The 17,864-nt window shown below is 23.7% G+C and overlaps 2 protein-coding genes across 2 annotated transcripts; both read right to left on the bottom strand.

The window, feature by feature from the left end:
- Positions 1 to 215: 215 nt before the first annotated feature.
- On the bottom strand, positions 216 to 4,005 carry LOC122851209 (ATP-dependent RNA helicase me31b). Its single transcript, XM_044150294.1, has 6 exons — positions 3,373 to 4,005; positions 2,301 to 2,529; positions 1,686 to 2,215; positions 1,418 to 1,613; positions 1,153 to 1,323; positions 216 to 1,068 (listed from the first exon to the last, which is right to left on the bottom strand). Exons 2-6 carry the CDS (start codon positions 2,448 to 2,450, stop codon positions 766 to 768), a joined length of 1,350 nt encoding a protein of 449 aa, XP_044006229.1. The 5' UTR covers positions 2,451 to 2,529; positions 3,373 to 4,005; the 3' UTR covers positions 216 to 765.
- A 655-nt stretch (positions 4,006 to 4,660) lies between these two features.
- LOC122853492 (zinc finger protein SNAI1-like) lies at positions 4,661 to 5,783 on the bottom strand. The gene is made up of 4 exons (XM_044153992.1): positions 5,698 to 5,783; positions 5,132 to 5,559; positions 4,891 to 5,045; positions 4,661 to 4,816 (listed from the first exon to the last, which is right to left on the bottom strand). Exons 1-4 carry the CDS (start codon positions 5,747 to 5,749, stop codon positions 4,663 to 4,665), a joined length of 789 nt encoding a protein of 262 aa, XP_044009927.1. The 5' UTR covers positions 5,750 to 5,783; the 3' UTR covers positions 4,661 to 4,662.
- Positions 5,784 to 17,864: the final 12,081 nt, after the last annotated feature.

The following is a 17,864-nucleotide window of genomic DNA, read 5'->3' as shown; positions in this document are numbered from 1 at the left end:
TTCAATATTCATGCTCTCGGTTTATCAATATTTACAAAGTAACATTCATTTTATTTACTCTTTCATATATTTTTGTTTTCCCCCCCACGTTAAACGGTTATTTTTATTTTGTTTTTTGAATTTTTATTTTTTTTGTTTATTTTCAATTTTCATATCAACATATTTCTATTTTATATTTTTGCAAACACGCCACCGGATAATTTTGTTACCTAATGTTTTTTTTTTTTTCATTTTTAAACCACTTTAATTGTCTCTTTAATTTTAAATATCACTGGCTGTAAGCACATGCACTAAATGACTTTTCCGACTCAAGTAACAATTTATTCTTGTGCTTGTTTTATTTTTATTTTTCATTTGTTTATAACAATATACATTTAGCTATATATATTTATAAATGTTTTGAGTTTTTGTGTTTATTAAATTCACTATTGTTCACGCTCTTTTCTTTTTTTTTTTTTTCTGTGTTCAAAGTATAAATGCCACAGCATGTACGAGTCACCAAAGAAAAAAAAAAAAAAAAAAATTATTTCTTTGAAGAAGAAAAACACCATATTGTCTTTTTTCTTGTTGTTTTTTTTTTTTTTCTTTTTTTTTTTTTAATTATTATTTAATTTAATTTAATTTAAACATTATTGATGTTGATGTTATATGTAATTTTCGATTGTTGTTTAATCGCAATGATTATTTTAAATGTTCTTATGTTTTTTGAGTTTTTTTTTTTTTATGTTTTGTTTTTTTATATTAAGTTTATAAAAAAAAATGTAACTACTTGGACACATTACCTTCTTCTTCTAAACTGAGACCACCACCATCAGTTCTGACAACATATAAATTTGGATCAATAACCTTGGGTATTGGTTTAATTTCAGTGCCAAGTTCTTGTTCAATACGATGAAGATTAAAACGATCTTCATATGTTATTAAATTAATGGCAATACCAAGATGACCAAATCTACCAGAACGACCAATACGATGAAGATATGTCTCAGCCATTTTTGGAAAATCAAAATTAATTACAACATTCACAGCCTGTACATCAATACCACGTGTGAACAAATCACTGCTTACCTATTATTTAAAATCATAAACAACAATTAGTATATAAATAATATTAAATTATTTGTATTTTTAAAAAATGAAAAATATATTAACCAGATTTCGGCAAAGACCAGCGCGGAAATCATGGAAAACACGATTTCTGTGTGCTTGTGCCATTTTAGCATGTATGTAATAGCAACAATATCCCAAATCAGTAATTTTTTTAGCCAAAAGTTCAACGCGCTGCGTTGAATTACAAAATATTATACTTTGTGTAATTTGCAACTGTAAATTTAAATTAAAAACAACAATTAAATATATTACTAATTAATATTGGAAAGATAATTTGTTGGTTTTTTTTTTTTTTTTTTTCTTTTACCTTGGAGAATAGTGTATTGAGACAATGAACTTTTTGACGTTCTTGAACAAAAGCATAGTACTGAGTAACACCTTTGAGTGTTAATTCTTCCATTAAATTAATTTCATATGGATCCCTCAAGTGTTTTTCCATAAACTGTTTAACAGTCAATGGAAATGTTGCTGAATAAAGTAATATTTGTCGTTCTTGTGGTAATCTATAAAACAAAAATATTAATTTAATGATAACAATAAAAGAAGAGAGAGAGATTAATCAATTGATAATTTACCTGGATATAACATGATCCAACATTCCTTTAAAATCTTGTGATAAAAGTTTATCAGCTTCATCCAATACCAAAATTCTGCAATGATCCATATTGGCAACATTTTTATCCATCAAATCAAGTATTCTACCAGGTGTTGCAATAATAACTTGTACTTTTTGATAAATTCTCATGATATCATCACGAAGATTAGTACCACCAGTGGTAACCATAACTTTGACATCCATATGTTTAGCTAATTCAATACATATTTGTGATGTTTGTAATGCTAATTCACGTGTTGGTACAATAACTAATGCTTGTATAACATCTCTTCTTGGATCAACTTGTTCCAATACTGGTATTGAATATGCACCAGTTTTACCAGTACCATTTTTAGCACGTGCTAATATATCTTTACCAGATAATGCAATTGGTATACTTGCTTCTTGAATTGGTGATGGTTTTTCCCATCCTTTTTCAAATATTCCCATCAATAATTCACGTTTTAAACAAAATTCTTCAAATTCATTACCACGTGTGTCTGTAACATCCTGTTTAAATAAACAAACAAACAAAAACAAATTAATAAAACAATCAATAATTAATTAAACAATCAATTATTTAATTTATACTTACACTTGTCTTGACACGTTTATCTTTGGGTGGAATCTTTAACTTTGCTTTCCAACCTACATCGTCCATTTTTTCCATGTCACCCTTGATAACAAGTGACTGCATGTTCTGACTCAACATGTGACTCGAATTGATATGCGTTTCGGTCATCATTTTTATTTCAATAATATAATGACGTTGATTTTATTTTTATTTCTCAATTTATTTTTATATTCTTTGTATATTATTATATCTGAAATAGAAAATAAATATTTAAATTTATTAAATTTTATTCTTTTCATTTAAAATCATTTTTTTTTCTCTCACAAAAGAAAGAAAAATAAAATAAAATAAAATAGTCAAAGAGAAGAGAACAAAAGACTTTTAGAAAAATATATTAATTTTATAAATGTAAACACAAAATAAAGTTAGAGGTCACTTTGATAAATCCCATGGAAAAAAATAAAAATAAAATTTAATATAAATTGTCAGTGTTGTGATTATTATCATCATGTTTTTATTTTATTTTATTTTTTCATTTGAAAATATTTGAGAACGAGCCTAGCAACTAATCCTCACAATTTTATACTATTTTTTTTTTCCCTAATTTTAAAAACACGTGTGACAAGATTTTATGTTAAATTAAAAATTTATTTTTCTGTCTCTTTGTTCTTGTCTAAATTTGAGACAAAAAAAAAATCATACTTGATGAAAAATAATTGTTAAAAAAATTGCATCAACATGACGAGTAAATGAGAACAAAAATGACGACGCCGTATGGCAAAAAATCCAACCAAAAATAAAAAAAAATAAAAAAGTCTAACCTCAGCTTGGAGCAACAAAAAAAAAAAAAAAAGACTAAAAGAGGAAAAAAAAAATAATTTTAACAGAATAAAACCGACGCCAAACAAAAATCCGATTACTCACAAATTTTTTTGTCATGAATAAAGTACAAATTCTAAATTAAATATTCAATTGCTACATACAATTTTAAAATGCCAACTTAATAATCAAATAAAATGATAATTATTTAGTATATTAATTGCTAAATATTGATGAATTTATTTGTGTTAAAATTGAGTAAAAATTAACTCACCTCGATAACGTTGCTCGATGCCGATTGCCAAGCGGAATACAACACGAAACGAACGGTACACTGAAAAACGCCAAGATGGCCGACTTCCCCCCAATGTCAAGTTTCGATCAGTTTGGTGTGTCTCACCAACACAAGAAATGTTTTTTTTTTTTTTTATATTTTACTAATGCACACACACACACACTTAACACGAGGCCCAAACGACCGACAAAATGTATATTTTTTTTTTACCTAATAATATTCTAATTAAAAATACAGTATTTTCTTAAATAAAAAAAAAAAAAGAGTAAATGATAATTAAAAAAAAAAATAATGTATATATTTTTTTTCTCCTCGCACAAAGTTTTCTAATATGTAATGGAAAAAAAAATATTAAATTAATTTCTTTTTGCCTTTGAATATTTCTCTTATCACTATATGGTTTTTTTTTGTTATTGATTTATTAACTTGTATATGTTCTCAATTACATAATATTTATGATTTATTGTTATACTCAATGCACAATTTATTTATTTGATAATAAAACTTCACTGCGTCAAACGCCGATTGATAATTGTTGTTATATGATCACAGATGTGTGTTGAGACTTGAGACGTGTCATGGAGGGACACAAAAACACTCCAAAATAAAAGTGTTTTTTTTTTTTTTTTATTAACGGCTTTGTGTTGGTGACGAGGATGATTTTTATTTATTACGCATGCGTTGAGTATTAAGGCGAATTTACAAATTCTCCATCTTGTTTTAGCGGGTAATTTTAAAATTAAATTATAATTTTTAAAAGTTAATTAAAAATTTAATAATTGTTATTATTTTGAAAAATAAGTTTTTTTTAAATTATAGTTGTTTCTTTTCATCAAAAATCTGGTGAAACAACAACATCTATTTTACACTCAGCAAAATAAAATAAAATAACTAACAAAATTGTCCTTTTTTAATTTTATTATTTGTAAAATTTAATTATCAATCATTATTAATTAGCAAACATTAATCTACTGTAGAAAAAAAAAATATCTATAAATTTTGTATTATATATTTAAAATATTGATAATTTAATGGAAATTAATTGAAATTTTTAAAAATATTTTAATAAATTAATATTTGCTAATTAATAATTTAATTATTAATTAATAATTACAATAATTATTTGAATTAGTCAAAAAAAAAGCAAACTAAATAATTGTTTAAACTTTCATTCTGTACATAAAAAAAATATAAAACTATTAAATATATTTTAATTACGTGAATAAATTTTGTTAATTTAAAATAAAAAAAATTTATATTTCTCATGAATTATTCTCGTTTTTGAGAAAGACGATATTTACGACATGCTTCTGGACAATGTCTGTCCAAATATCTTCGTTGTGAAAAGGCTTTGTAACATTCTTGACAACGCCATTCCCACTGATGATGATTTCTGGTTCTTTGATGAGCCCTCAAATTTGATCTAATTAAAAAACAAAAATAACAATTTAATCACCATTCAATTGTTATAAATTAATTACCAATACTATTAATTACCTATCAGCAAATGATTTATGACATACTGGACATTCAAATGGTCTTTCACCAGTATGTAATCTCAGATGACCTTTCAATACCCAAGGACGATCAAAACATTTTTGACAATAAGGACAATAATGCATGACTTTATTTTTTTTCCAATTTTGTTGAATCTAAATGATGATGACAAATTAAAACAACAAAATAAAATATCAATTATTAATGCCACATTTAACATTTTAAAATGATTATAACTTACAACGTCATCTTGGTTTAAATTGTTTTTCAATTCAATTTTATTTGGTTTTATTTCAACAACCCTTGGCAATTCAATTTGATGATTAATTTTTTGGTTCCATTGATTTGTTTGTATTTTTATTTGTGATAATTCTGGTAGCTTTTTTAATTCAGGCATAACTTTATAATTACATGATGATAATGATGATGGTGGTGGTGGTGGTGGTGGTGGTATTAATTTGTCAACTAAACCAATTGGATCTTCATTAACATCAATAAAATTTAATCCAAAATCATTCATTGAATTAATTTTTGTAAAATTAAATCGTGTCATAATTGATAATGCTGAATATCCAGTTGTTGAATTATTTTTTACAAATGAATCTTTTAATTTTTTATCTTTTTTTTTTGATGTTCCTAGTGTTGGATATTGACTCGTTGATTTATTATCTGTTGAAATTAAATTAGATATTATTATTAAAATAAATATTCATTTACAGGTTGTTAAAATTGTCAAAGTGTTTTTTTTTTTTTTTTTTTTTTACGTATAAAACTGTCAATTGATGAATTATTTTTTTTTCTTTTTACCATTTTTGTGGACTCGTGATTTTATCACTGACTTCATCAGACAAAATGGCATGATAATTATTATAATATAATGGTAATAATTATTAATAAATTGAGATAATTAATTATACACTCAGTATCACTGTAAGAGAAGCTTAATTGACATAAAAAAAAAACCACTGGAGTGTCTACATGAAAACAGTGGTAAAAAAAAGGGGGAGGTATCTGATTGTCTTTTGTTTTGTTTTTTATTTTCGCAAATAAATAAATACATTTTTTAAAAAATAGAAAAAACTACAGTGTAAATATATAAAGATATATAAAATTGTTATTTAATTTTATATTTAATAAATAAATAAATAAACAAATTGAAAAATAAATTTATTTTTCAATTTAAAAACTTTAAATTTGTATTTTATTTTTTTTCAATATTTATGGTTATTTGTTAAAAAAATGAATAAATAAATATTAATATTCAAGTAATATTCATTGATTCTCATCAAATATTTATTATTTATTTATATTATTTAGTTAAAAATGTAAATTTATTGAAAACAGGTAGAATTTTTATTTTCATTTTCCATTTTTCATTTTTCTTGTTATTTTTTTTTTTCCCCTCTATTAACGGTAAACAACAGGGTGTTTGTGAATGAAAATGACAAAAATATAATTACATCGTCAACATCACCAAAGAGGAAAGAATATTCACCGAAAATAACTTGAAAATTATATATACCTCGTGGGCAATTTTAAATGGTAAGTTTTTCACCAAATTAATTTTTATTAATTAAACAAACATCTTTATAATAATTTAAATAATTAAATTTAAATTTTAAATATCATCATTGAAAATTTAGAGTAATTTAATTGATTTTTTTTTGCATATTTTTATATAAATTACTTAATTTTCTTTTTGTTTGATATTGTATTAATTTATTTTTCATTTATTTTTTTGTATTTTTAGATAATGACGAAGTTGGGTGTGTGGATATTGATATCCTTCATAACAATTGGTGCATTAATTTGTCAATTGAATGGTAATTATTGAAAACAAAAAAAAAAAAAAAAATATTATTTTATATTTAAATTTAAATAAATATTTATATTTTTGTTATTATTAATTTCAGCATCAAATGCTTATGTTGGATATAAATTTTTCAAATGTGATAATGGAAGATGTGTTGATCGTTCAATGATATGTAATGGTATCAATGATTGTGCTGATAATTCTGATGAAAGTGATTGCGTTGATGACAAAGTTCATTCAATGTTCATTGATAAATCATGCAAAATACAAGGTCAATTTCATTGTAAAAATGGTAATTGTATATCAAATGAAAAAGTATGTAACAGAGTAGATGATTGTTTCGATGGATCTGATGAATTTGAAAATTGTACACAACATTTAAATTGTTTATCACCATTGCAATTTAATTGTACAAATCATTATTGTATTAAATATCAATGGACTTGTGATGGAGAAAATGATTGTGGTGATAATTCAGATGAAGAATGCAAACATGAAAATCCATGTACAGAGGGTTATCATTTCGATTCTGAGAAGGAAGAATGTGTTGACACCAATGAATGTGTTGATAATACAAATAGCCAACAACTTTGTGATCATGTATGTCAAAATAATGATGCTTCATATTCATGTATTTGTAATTATGGCTATTCACTTGGCAGTGATGGTAAAACTTGTATCATGAATAATCACAATGTTGAGCCATTATTGATATTTGCAACACACAAAGAAATAAAAGAATTTCATTTAAAAGCAAGCTATTATTATCCAACTGTTAAAAATTTAAGTGGTGCAAATGCCATTACTCAAAATGACAATTACATTTATTGGTCAGATAATAAATATATTCATCGAATACTCAAATCAAATGGTACCAATTTATCAACTGAAAATATAAATGAATCAGAAATTGTTGTTTCATCTGGTACTGGACAAATTCATGATATTGAAATTGACTGGAAAACTGGTAATATTTATTTTACTGATAATTTAAATCATCGAATAATGGCATGTACTGCAAATGGCACTTATTGTACAATTATAAATGATAATCATCATGTTAGTAAATTAAATGGTCTTGCTCTTCATCCATCATCACATCAAATGTTTTGGATTGAAGGTGGACATAAACCTGGTATATATCGATCAAGAATGGATGGTGGTTTTGTACAGCCATTGGTTACTCAACACTTAACAAATCCACATAATTTAGTTATTGATTATCCAGCCAAACGTATTTATTTTACAAATGATAATAATATTACTGATAGAAGTATTGAGTCATGTGATTTTAATGGAAAAGATCGTCGTATTACAATTCCTAATTTTACAATGAACGCAACAATGATTTATATATTTGAGGATAAATTATACTGGTATAATAACTATTTTAAAACAATTGAGTATTGTCCAAAGCTTAATTGTAAAATACAAAAAACACTGATTGTTATTGAAAATCATCATGTCAATGCAATGAATATATATCATCCAATTATAGTAACATCATTAGCTAATCCATGTGCAAGTAAAAGATGTTCAGATATATGTCTTTTATCTCATCCAGGAGCAACATGTGCATGTAACATTGGAAAAAAATTGTTAAAAGATGAAATTACATGTGGACATGAGTTGAATGATAAATATTTAATAATATCTGCTGGTTTAAATATCATACACTTCAACATCAACAATACTATTAACCGTTGGTATCCATTACACCTTCAGATTTCGTCAATGGTGTATGACAGGCAAAATAATAGGTTGATTTTTACAAATGATCAACACACTGGAATATATGCATACACTTTTGAAAACAATAGAACAACCTTATTATTTGATATAGACGATCACGTTATGATTAATGGAATGAGTTTAGATACATCTGGTAACAATGTCTTTACGACTAATATTAATAATAAAGTAATCGACATTTACAGCCTCACAACATTAAAAAAAGCTACAATACGAACTCATGAACATCCTATTAATATAATTGTAATCCCAGAGCAAAGCGAATTACTTATTGCTTACCACGATTTGATCACAACTTATATAAAAATTGAAAAAACAACAATAACTGGTCAATTAATTAAAACAATCAAATATGGCATTGTATCATCATATTTTACCATGGCCCTTGGCAATAATTTATTATATTTCACTGAAAACAAAAAAATATCCACAATTAATTTATTGACACTAGAGATAAAAGTATTTCATGAAGAAATTAATCATATAAATAGTATTGCTGTATCAGGTGAATATGTCTACTGGACCACAAATACAATAATTAACTGGAAAAAAACACATGGAGCCTCCATAAACTTTAAAGATAACATACAAATAAACGATGACGTTAAATTTATGTTAATAGCATCAACAGAAGTTAAAACATCAACTTATAAAAATGATTGTAATATTAAAAATAATGGTTGTAGCAACGTATGTTTGCCTTTAACGCCAACAAAAGGCATCTGTGCTTGCTCTTCTAATGAAGTTTTAGCACCTTATCTAAAAACATGTATCAGTAATAGTTATTTAATATTTGCCATTTTAATGTCATTGTGTGTCATTGTTTTCACATTTTTTCTACTACGTTTTTGGTTTTGTAAGAATAAAAAAAATTTACCTGTAAGAGTAGATTATAATGTTTCTAATGATACTGTCAATGTAGGAATATTAGAAAAAAAACAGTAATTAAAGAAATTGTCATCGAAGAACGAAAATTAATTGATAATGAAAAATTAAATATTCAAATCAGTTTTCAATTTATATAAATAACAAAAATTAAAATTAACTTTTTTTATTTTATTTAGTTTATTAGCTAAGTTAATTGGTATTTTCAATAGTCTCTAATGTTATAAGAACACCAATTATACTGTTTTTCTCTTGAGAATTAAGAAAAATTAATTTAAGTAATATTGTGAAAAAAAAAAAATCTTTCATTCCAAAATTAATTCAAGAAAAATTTTGTTTTTTTTTTTTTCTTCTTATGATAAGTAAAATATTAGACAAACAAAAACAAATAAATTTATTGAGTTCTATTTTTTTTTGTTTTGTATTAATTTTTTAAATAATAATTTTTTTTATTTCAGGTTTAATATATAAGACTGTTTAACGTTTGATACTACTCTAAAAAGATAAGGATTATAAATTGTTTAATTACATTAACATGTACTGTTCTAAAAATTTTATACGAATACTATCTCTTTTTTTCAATTCGCATTTTTATCCGTAAGCTATATTCTTGAGGATAATATTCTTTTCTTTTAAACCAATATACAACTTTTAAAAGTACCATAATTTTTTAAAAACATCTAGAATTTAAAAAATAAAATCATATTTATTTCATAATTTTTATTAAAAAAAGCGAATTACTTTTTAGTGTTTAATATTTTTTAATAATATTAATTTTTCTCAAGAAACACTTTTATTTTTTTATTTCAAAATTTTCTATTTTAAATTAAATTTTCTTTTTTTCTTTCAGCATTACAATATTAAATTCAAACTTAAATTAATCATCTTTATTTTCTTCATTTCCTGTAAATAAAAAAAAAACAAAAATTAATCAAAAATGATTAACTTAACTTAATTATTAAAATGTTTATTGGCTATTGTTGTTTTAAAAAATTTAATTTAAAAAAAAATCATATCCCTGCTTTGAAAAACACAGTACTTCCGGTATAATAATGCATTTCTGTTTTTTTACAATTTTTTTCATCATTATAGAATAAGAAAAATAATAAATGAAATTTTTAAATTATTAATCGGTCATTTTTATTTCTTAATTATTTATAATTAAATATTATTTGATAATATTATTGTTATTGTTATCATTTATTGGCAGCACCTGTTTTCGGTCAAAAAAAAAAAAATCGTGGCCACCATATTAAGTAGTAAATCTAGTAAATCGTATTATAGTAGACTGTAAATAGTCACTGTAGTATAAACTGAAATCCACTGAAATCTGGGAAATCCGAATTACTATCAACGACACGTGCACAAATTAATTATTCTAACCTATTTTTTTTTTTATTTTTATATTTAAAGCAAGACTAAAAATTTTTCTAACAATGAAATCGTAAGTAAAAATTAAAAATTTATAATATATTTATTTGTTAAAAGTTATTAAAAAATATTAATAATAATAATAATGAATAAAATTACAGATCTGTTCGAATTGTTGGGGGTTCCTTTCGCATAGAAAATTTTAAAGATGCGCCCTCGGAAAATATCGAAAAAATAAATGCTGATGGTGGTTTTCGCTTAATACTTGAAGAATATATAAAATATAAAAAACTCATAGGAAGACCATGTAAACATCCAATAAGTAGAAAAACTTTGTACAATTTTGTTGAAAAAGTTAAAAATTCCAAATTGACAAAACGTGAAAAATTACTGATTATTAATATAGCACCAAAATCATTATCTGAAATGCAATGTGTAAGTTAAATTAATTTATTTAATAACAGAGTTAAAGTTTTATTTATTTATTTATTTATTTTTTAATCAACAGCTTGTAGAAAATTTAACAGATCGTTTCTCAGAGACAGAGATTAATGATCTTTTGGCAATTGTTAAATATTCTCTTATCAAACACTCATTTATTGGTGATATTAAAAATACAATATTTTTAATGGAAAATAAAGATAATAAGAAATTGTAAGTAAATAATTAACGTTTAATATATTTATTGGTTAAATTTTTCAAAAATAAGCAATAATAAATAAAATTACAGAATTATTGGCGGATCAACTCGTATGGAAAGATTTAAAATTAATGAATCCTTGGAAAATATCGAAAAAATAAATGCTGATGATGATTTTATCTTAAGATTTGAAGAATATGAAAAATATAAAAAACTCATAGGAAGACCATGCGAACATCCAATAAGTGCAAATACTTTGTACAATTTTGGTAAAAAAGTTAAAAAATTTAAATTGACAAAGCGTGAAAAATTACTGATTATTAATATAGCACCAAAATCATTATCTGAAATGCAATGTGTAAGTTAAATTTATCTATTTAAAAACAGAGTTAAAGTTTTATTTATTTATTTATTTATTTTTTAATCAACAGCTTGTAGAAAATTTAACAGATCGTTTCTCAGAGACAGAGATTAATAAACTTTTGTCAATTGTTAAATATTCTCTTATCGAATACTCATTTATTGGTGATATTAAAAATACAATATTTTTAATGAAAAATAAAATTAATAATAAAATATTATCAGTCAAAAATAAAACGACTAAAATATTGAACACAACTAAAATAAAAAAATCACTATATGCTCATTGTAATCTTTGAGATATAATAAATAAAAATTATAAATTACATGAATTAAATTTTTTAACTATTTTAAATTAATTATAAATCTACATGTTCCCACCACCTGATGATACATCCACAAGCATCATCTTTTTGTCAATTTATGCTTGCAAATAAATTAATATTTTTATTAAAAACACAACGCTTTGATAAAATTCCATACATTGCTGATGCTGCTGTAGATTTTGGTAATGCCTTAAAAGATTTTAAAAATACAAAATATCCAATTCTCGAATTAATAATTATTATTTATGTATTTAAATAATTAATCTCAACAGTTACAAAAACTAATTACAAGAATTTATGTAAATTCTAATTTTTGGATATATTTTTTATGCAAGCTAATTATTTTTTTATTTTTAAATTTTATTATTATTAAATATATAATTTATCCTTGAAATTAACTTTATTGTTTATCATTTTATCATCACTAAGTTTATCTAATTTCTTTTTTATATTTTTTATTTTTCTTTTGTGATGAAGTGAGCGATTTTTAAGTTTCTCAATAAATTATTATAAAATGCCCATCAATTTATTTTAGTTACAATTTGTTTTAACATTGTTATTTTATTTTAGTGTTGATAAAAATTTTCATATTTAAATAGCAATAGCTAAGCCGAGATGTTTGTAATATAATTCATTAAACTTTCTGTAATTTATTTATTATTTTTAAAATTTAATTATCGATTATTATTAATTAGCAAACATTAAATATACTGTAGAAAAAAAATATATATAAATAAATTTAGTATTATGTATTTAAAATATTGATAATTTAAATGAAAATTAATTAAAATTTTTAAAAATAATTTAATAAATTAATCTTTGCTAATTAATAATTGGAATAATTATTTGAATTATTTGAAAAAAAATCAAACTTAATAATTGTTTAAACTTTCATTCTGTATATAAAAAAATATAAAACTAATAAATATATTTTAATTACGTGGATAAATTTTTTTAATTTTAAAATAAAAAAATTTATATTTCTCATTAAATTATTCTCGTGCTGAGATAGACGATATTTACGACATGCTTCGGGACAATGTCTGTCCAAATATTTTTGTTGTGAAAAAGCCTTGTAACATTCTTGACAACGCCATTCCCACTGATGATGATTTCTGGTTCTTTGATGATCTAATTAAAAAATAAAAATAACAATTTATTCACCATTCAATTAATATAAATTTATAATTAATATTATGATAATTTATAATTATCTATCAGCAAATGATTTATGACATACTGGACATTCAAATGGTCGTTCACCAGTGTGTAATCGCAGATGACCTTTCAATACTCAAGGGCGATCAAAACATTTTTGACAATAAGGACAATAATGCATAACTTAATTTTTTTTCCAATTTTGTTGTATCTAAATGATGATGATAAATTAAAACAACAAAATAAAATATCAATTATTATTAAACATTTAACATTTTAAAATGATTATAACTTACAACGTCATCTTGGTTTAAATTATTTTTCAATTCAATTTTATTTGGTTTTAAATCAACAACCCTTGGCAATTCAATTTGATGATAAATTTTTTGGTTCCATTGATTTGTTTGTATTTTAATTGTGATAATTCTGGTAGCTTTTTTAATTCAGGCATTACTTTATAATTACATGCAGATGATGATGATAATGATGATGGTCGTAGTGGTGGTGGTGGTGGTGGTATTAATTTGTCAACTAAACCAATTGGATCTTCATTAACATCAATAAAATTTAATCCAAAATCATTCATTAAATTAATTTTTGTAAAATTAAAACGTGTCATAATTGATAATGCTGATATCCAGTTGTTGAATTATTTTTTACAAATGAATCTTTTAATTTTTTATCTTTTTTTTTTTGATGTTCCTGGTGTTGAATATTTGCTCGTTGATTTATTATCTGCTGAAATTAAATTATGATATTTATTATATTCATTTACAGGTTGTTAAAACTGTCCAAGTTTTTTTTTTTTCCATTTTTGTGGACTCGTGATTTTATCACTGACTTCATCAGAAAAAATGGCATGATAATTATTATAAAATAATGTTAATAATTATTAATAAATTGGGATAATTAATTATGTACTCAGTATCACTGTATAAGAGAAGCTTAATTGACATAAAAAAAAAACCACTGGAGTGTTTACATGAAAACAGTGGTAAAAAAAAAGGGGGAAGTATCTGATTGTCTTTTGTTTCGTTTTTTATTCTCGCAAATAAATAAATACATTTTTTTTAAAAATAGAAAAAATTATAGTGTGAATATTTAAAAAAAATAAAAATATATAAAATTATTATTTAATTTTATATTCAATAAATAAATAAATAAACAAATTGAAAATTAAATTTATCTTTCAATTTAAAAGCTTTGAATTTGTTTTATTTTTATTTTTTTTCAATATTTTTGGTTATTGTTGAGAAAAAAAATAAATAAATAAAGAAATAAATTTTAATCTTCAAGTAATATTCATTGATTTTCATCAAGTATTTATTATTTATTTATATTATTTAGTTGAAAATGTAAATTTATTGAAAAACAGGTAGAATTTTATTTTCATTTTACATTTTTCATTTTTCTTGTTATTTTTTTTTTTTCCCTCTATTAACGGTAAACAACGGGGTGTTTGTGAATAGAAACGACGAAAATATAATAGAATGATAATAGATGAATGTTTTCAAGGAAAAATTAAAAATGAAAAATACAAATTTCACATCGTTCATTCCATGGGCAACCTGTGCATCGTCAACATCACCAAAGAGAAAAGAATATTCACCGAAAATAACTTGAAAATTAAATATACCTCGTGGGCAATTTTAAATGGTAAGTTTTTCACCAAATTAATTTTTATTAATTAAACAAAAATCTTTATAATAATTTAAATAATTAAATTTTAATTTCAAATATTATCATTGAAAATTTAGAGTAATTTAATTAATTTTTTTTTGCATATTTTTATATATTTTTACTTGTTTAAATGAATTAAATGAAAATTTTAAAAATTTTCATTTTAATTTTTTTTTTGTTTGATATTGTATTAATTTATTTTTCATTTATTTTATTGTATTTTTAGATAATGACGAAGTTGGGTGTGTGGATATTGATATCCTTCATAACGATTGGTGCATTAATTTGTCAATTAAATGGTAATTATTGAAAACAAAAAAAAAAAAAAAATATTATTTTATATTTAAATTTAAATAAATATTTATATTTTTGTTATTATTAATTTCAGCATCAAATGCTTGTGTTGGAGATAAATTTTTCAAATGTAATAATGAAAGATGTGTTGATCGTTCAATGATATGTGATGGTGCCAATGATTGTGCTGATAATTCTGATGAAAGTGATTGCGTTGATGACAAAGTTAATTCAATGTTCATTGATAAATCATGCAAAATACAAGGTCAATTTCATTGTAAAAATGGTAATTGTATATCAAATGAAAAAGTCTGTAACAGAGTAGATGATTGTTTCGATGGATCTGATGAATTTGAAAATTGTACACAATATTTAAATTGTTCATCACCATTGGAATTTAATTGTACAAACCGTTATTGTATCAAATATCAATGGACTTGTGATGGAGAAAATGATTGTGGTGATAATTCAGATGAAGAATGCAAACATGAAAATCCATGTACAGAGGGTTATCATTTCGATTCTGAGAAGGAAGAATGTGTTGACACCAATGAATGTATTGATAATACAAATAGCCAACAACTTTGTGATCATGTATGCCAAAATAATGATGCTTCATATTCATGTATTTGTAATTATGGCTATTCACTTGGCAGTGATGGTAAAACTTGTATCATGAATAATCACAATGTCGAGCCATTATTGATATTTGCAACACACAAAGAAATAAAAGAATTTCATTTGAAAGCAAACTATTATTATCCAACTGTTAAAAATTTAGGTGGTGCAAATGCCATTACTCAAAATGACAATTACATTTATTGGTCAGATAATAAATATATTCATCGAATACTCAAATCAAATGGCACCAATTTATCATCAAAAAATATGAATGAATCAGAAATTGTTGTTTCATCTGGTACTGGACAAATACATGATATTGAAATTGACTGGAAAACTGGTAATATTTATTTTACTGATAATTTAAATCATCGAATAATGGCATGTACTGCAAATGGCACTTATTGTACAATTATAAATGATAATCATCATGTTAGTAAATTACATGGTCTAGCTCTTCATCCATCATCAGGTCAAATGTTTTGGATTGAAGGTGGACATAAACCTGGTATATATCGATCAAGAATGGATGGTGGTTTTGTACAGCCAATAGTTAAGCAACATTTAACAAATCCACATAATTTAGTTATTGATTATCCAGCCAAACGTATTTATTTTACAAATGATAATAATATTACTGATAGAAATATTGAGTCATGTGATTTTAATGGAAAAGATCGTCGTATTACAATTTATAATTTTACAATGAACGCAACAATGATTTATATATTTGAGGATAAATTATACTGGTATAATAACTATTTTAAAACAATTGAGTATTGTCCAAAGCTTAATTGTAAAATACAAAAAACACTGATTGTTATTGAAAATCATCATGTCAATGCAATGAATATATATCATCCAATTATAGTAACATCATTATCTAATCCATGTGCAAGTAAAAGATGTTCAGATATATGTCTTTTATCTTATTCAGGAGCAACATGTGCATGTAACATTGGAAAAAAGTTATTAAAAGATGAAATTACATGTGGACATGAGTTGAATGATAAATATTTAATAATATCTGCTGGTTTAAAATTCATATCTTTTTATCATGATGCACCGAGTATACCAAAATTAGAAAATAATCAAGTATTTAAAAAAATATCATCAATGGTTTATGATACATTCAGTGGACAACTTATTGTTGCTGATGAACTTTATGAAGCAATATCAGTATATAATTTTACAAACAGTAAAGTATTGAAATTATTTACACTTGAACCACATGCAATGATAACTGGTATGTCATATGATTATTTGGGTAATAATTTATATACAACAAATATTGATAGTAAACTCATTGACATATATAGTTTAACAAAATTAAAAAAAACATCAATACTCGTTGATGAGAGACCAGTTAATATTGTTGTTGTACCAGATAAAGCAATAATGTTTGTTGCATATTTCATGGAAAAAAATAGCACAATTAGAATTGATAAAATGACAATGTCAGGTGAGCAAAGAGAAATAATTAAAAATAATATTGCTGGACCAAATTTACCAATGACAACAGATGGTACATCATTATTTTATGCTGAAAAAGATAAAATATTTAGAATGAATATAACAACAAATGCTGAAAAATTAATACAACAAGAAAATGATGTCATAACAAGTCTTGCAATATTAAATTCTGAAATATTTTGGTCAATTAAAAATATGCTTTACTGGTGTGATAAAAATGTCGATGAAGCAGAAGAAGTATATACCAATGTAATCAATGAAAACACAAATACATTATTATTAACAACTGTTAAAAATTCAATAAAAATTAATAAACACAATTGTCATCATAATAATGGTGATTGTAGTGATGTATGTATTGTAATATCATCAACACAACATAAATGTGCATGTACAAATGGAACAGTTTTACATGATGATAAAAAAACATGTATCATTGATGATCATGAAAATGATATTAATAATAATATCAATAAAAATGATAAAACTGATCATGCTTGCAGTGAATTTACTTGTGATAATGGAGAATGTGTTGGTTATCAATCAGCTTGTGATGGGATAAATGATTGTTCAGATGGAAGTGATGAAGGTAAACTTTGTA

This window comes from Aphidius gifuensis, linkage group LG3 (genome assembly GCF_014905175.1).
Source record: "Aphidius gifuensis isolate YNYX2018 linkage group LG3, ASM1490517v1, whole genome shotgun sequence".
NCBI classification, from domain to species: domain Eukaryota; kingdom Metazoa; phylum Arthropoda; class Insecta; order Hymenoptera; family Braconidae; genus Aphidius; species Aphidius gifuensis.
Note: the sequence above shows the minus strand (reverse complement) of the source record. Positions and strands in the feature narration are given on the sequence as shown.

What these genes read in the sequence shown, in the direction of transcription:
- LOC122853492 (XM_044153992.1), bottom strand. Translation starts at nt 5,749, where the DNA reads ATGCCATTTTGTCTGATGAAGTCAGTGATAAAATCACGAGTCCACAAA. An exon ending in ATCACGAGTCCACAAAAATG is followed by an intron (nt 5,560 to 5,697) that starts GTAAAAAGAAAA and finishes TAATTTCAACAG; the next exon opens with ATAATAAATCAACGAGTCAA. An exon ending in CATAAATCATTTGCTGATAG is followed by an intron (nt 4,817 to 4,890) that starts GTAATTAATAGT and finishes TTTTTTAATTAG; the next exon opens with ATCAAATTTGAGGGCTCATC.
- LOC122851209 (XM_044150294.1), bottom strand. Translation starts at nt 2,450, where the DNA reads ATGATGACCGAAACGCATATCAATTCGAGTCACATGTTGAGTCAGAAC. An exon ending in TTGGATCATGTTATATCCAG is followed by an intron (nt 1,614 to 1,685) that starts GTAAATTATCAA and finishes TTTGTTTTATAG; the next exon opens with ATTACCACAAGAACGACAAA. An exon ending in TCAATACACTATTCTCCAAG is followed by an intron (nt 1,324 to 1,417) that starts GTAAAAGAAAAA and finishes TTAAATTTACAG; the next exon opens with TTGCAAATTACACAAAGTAT.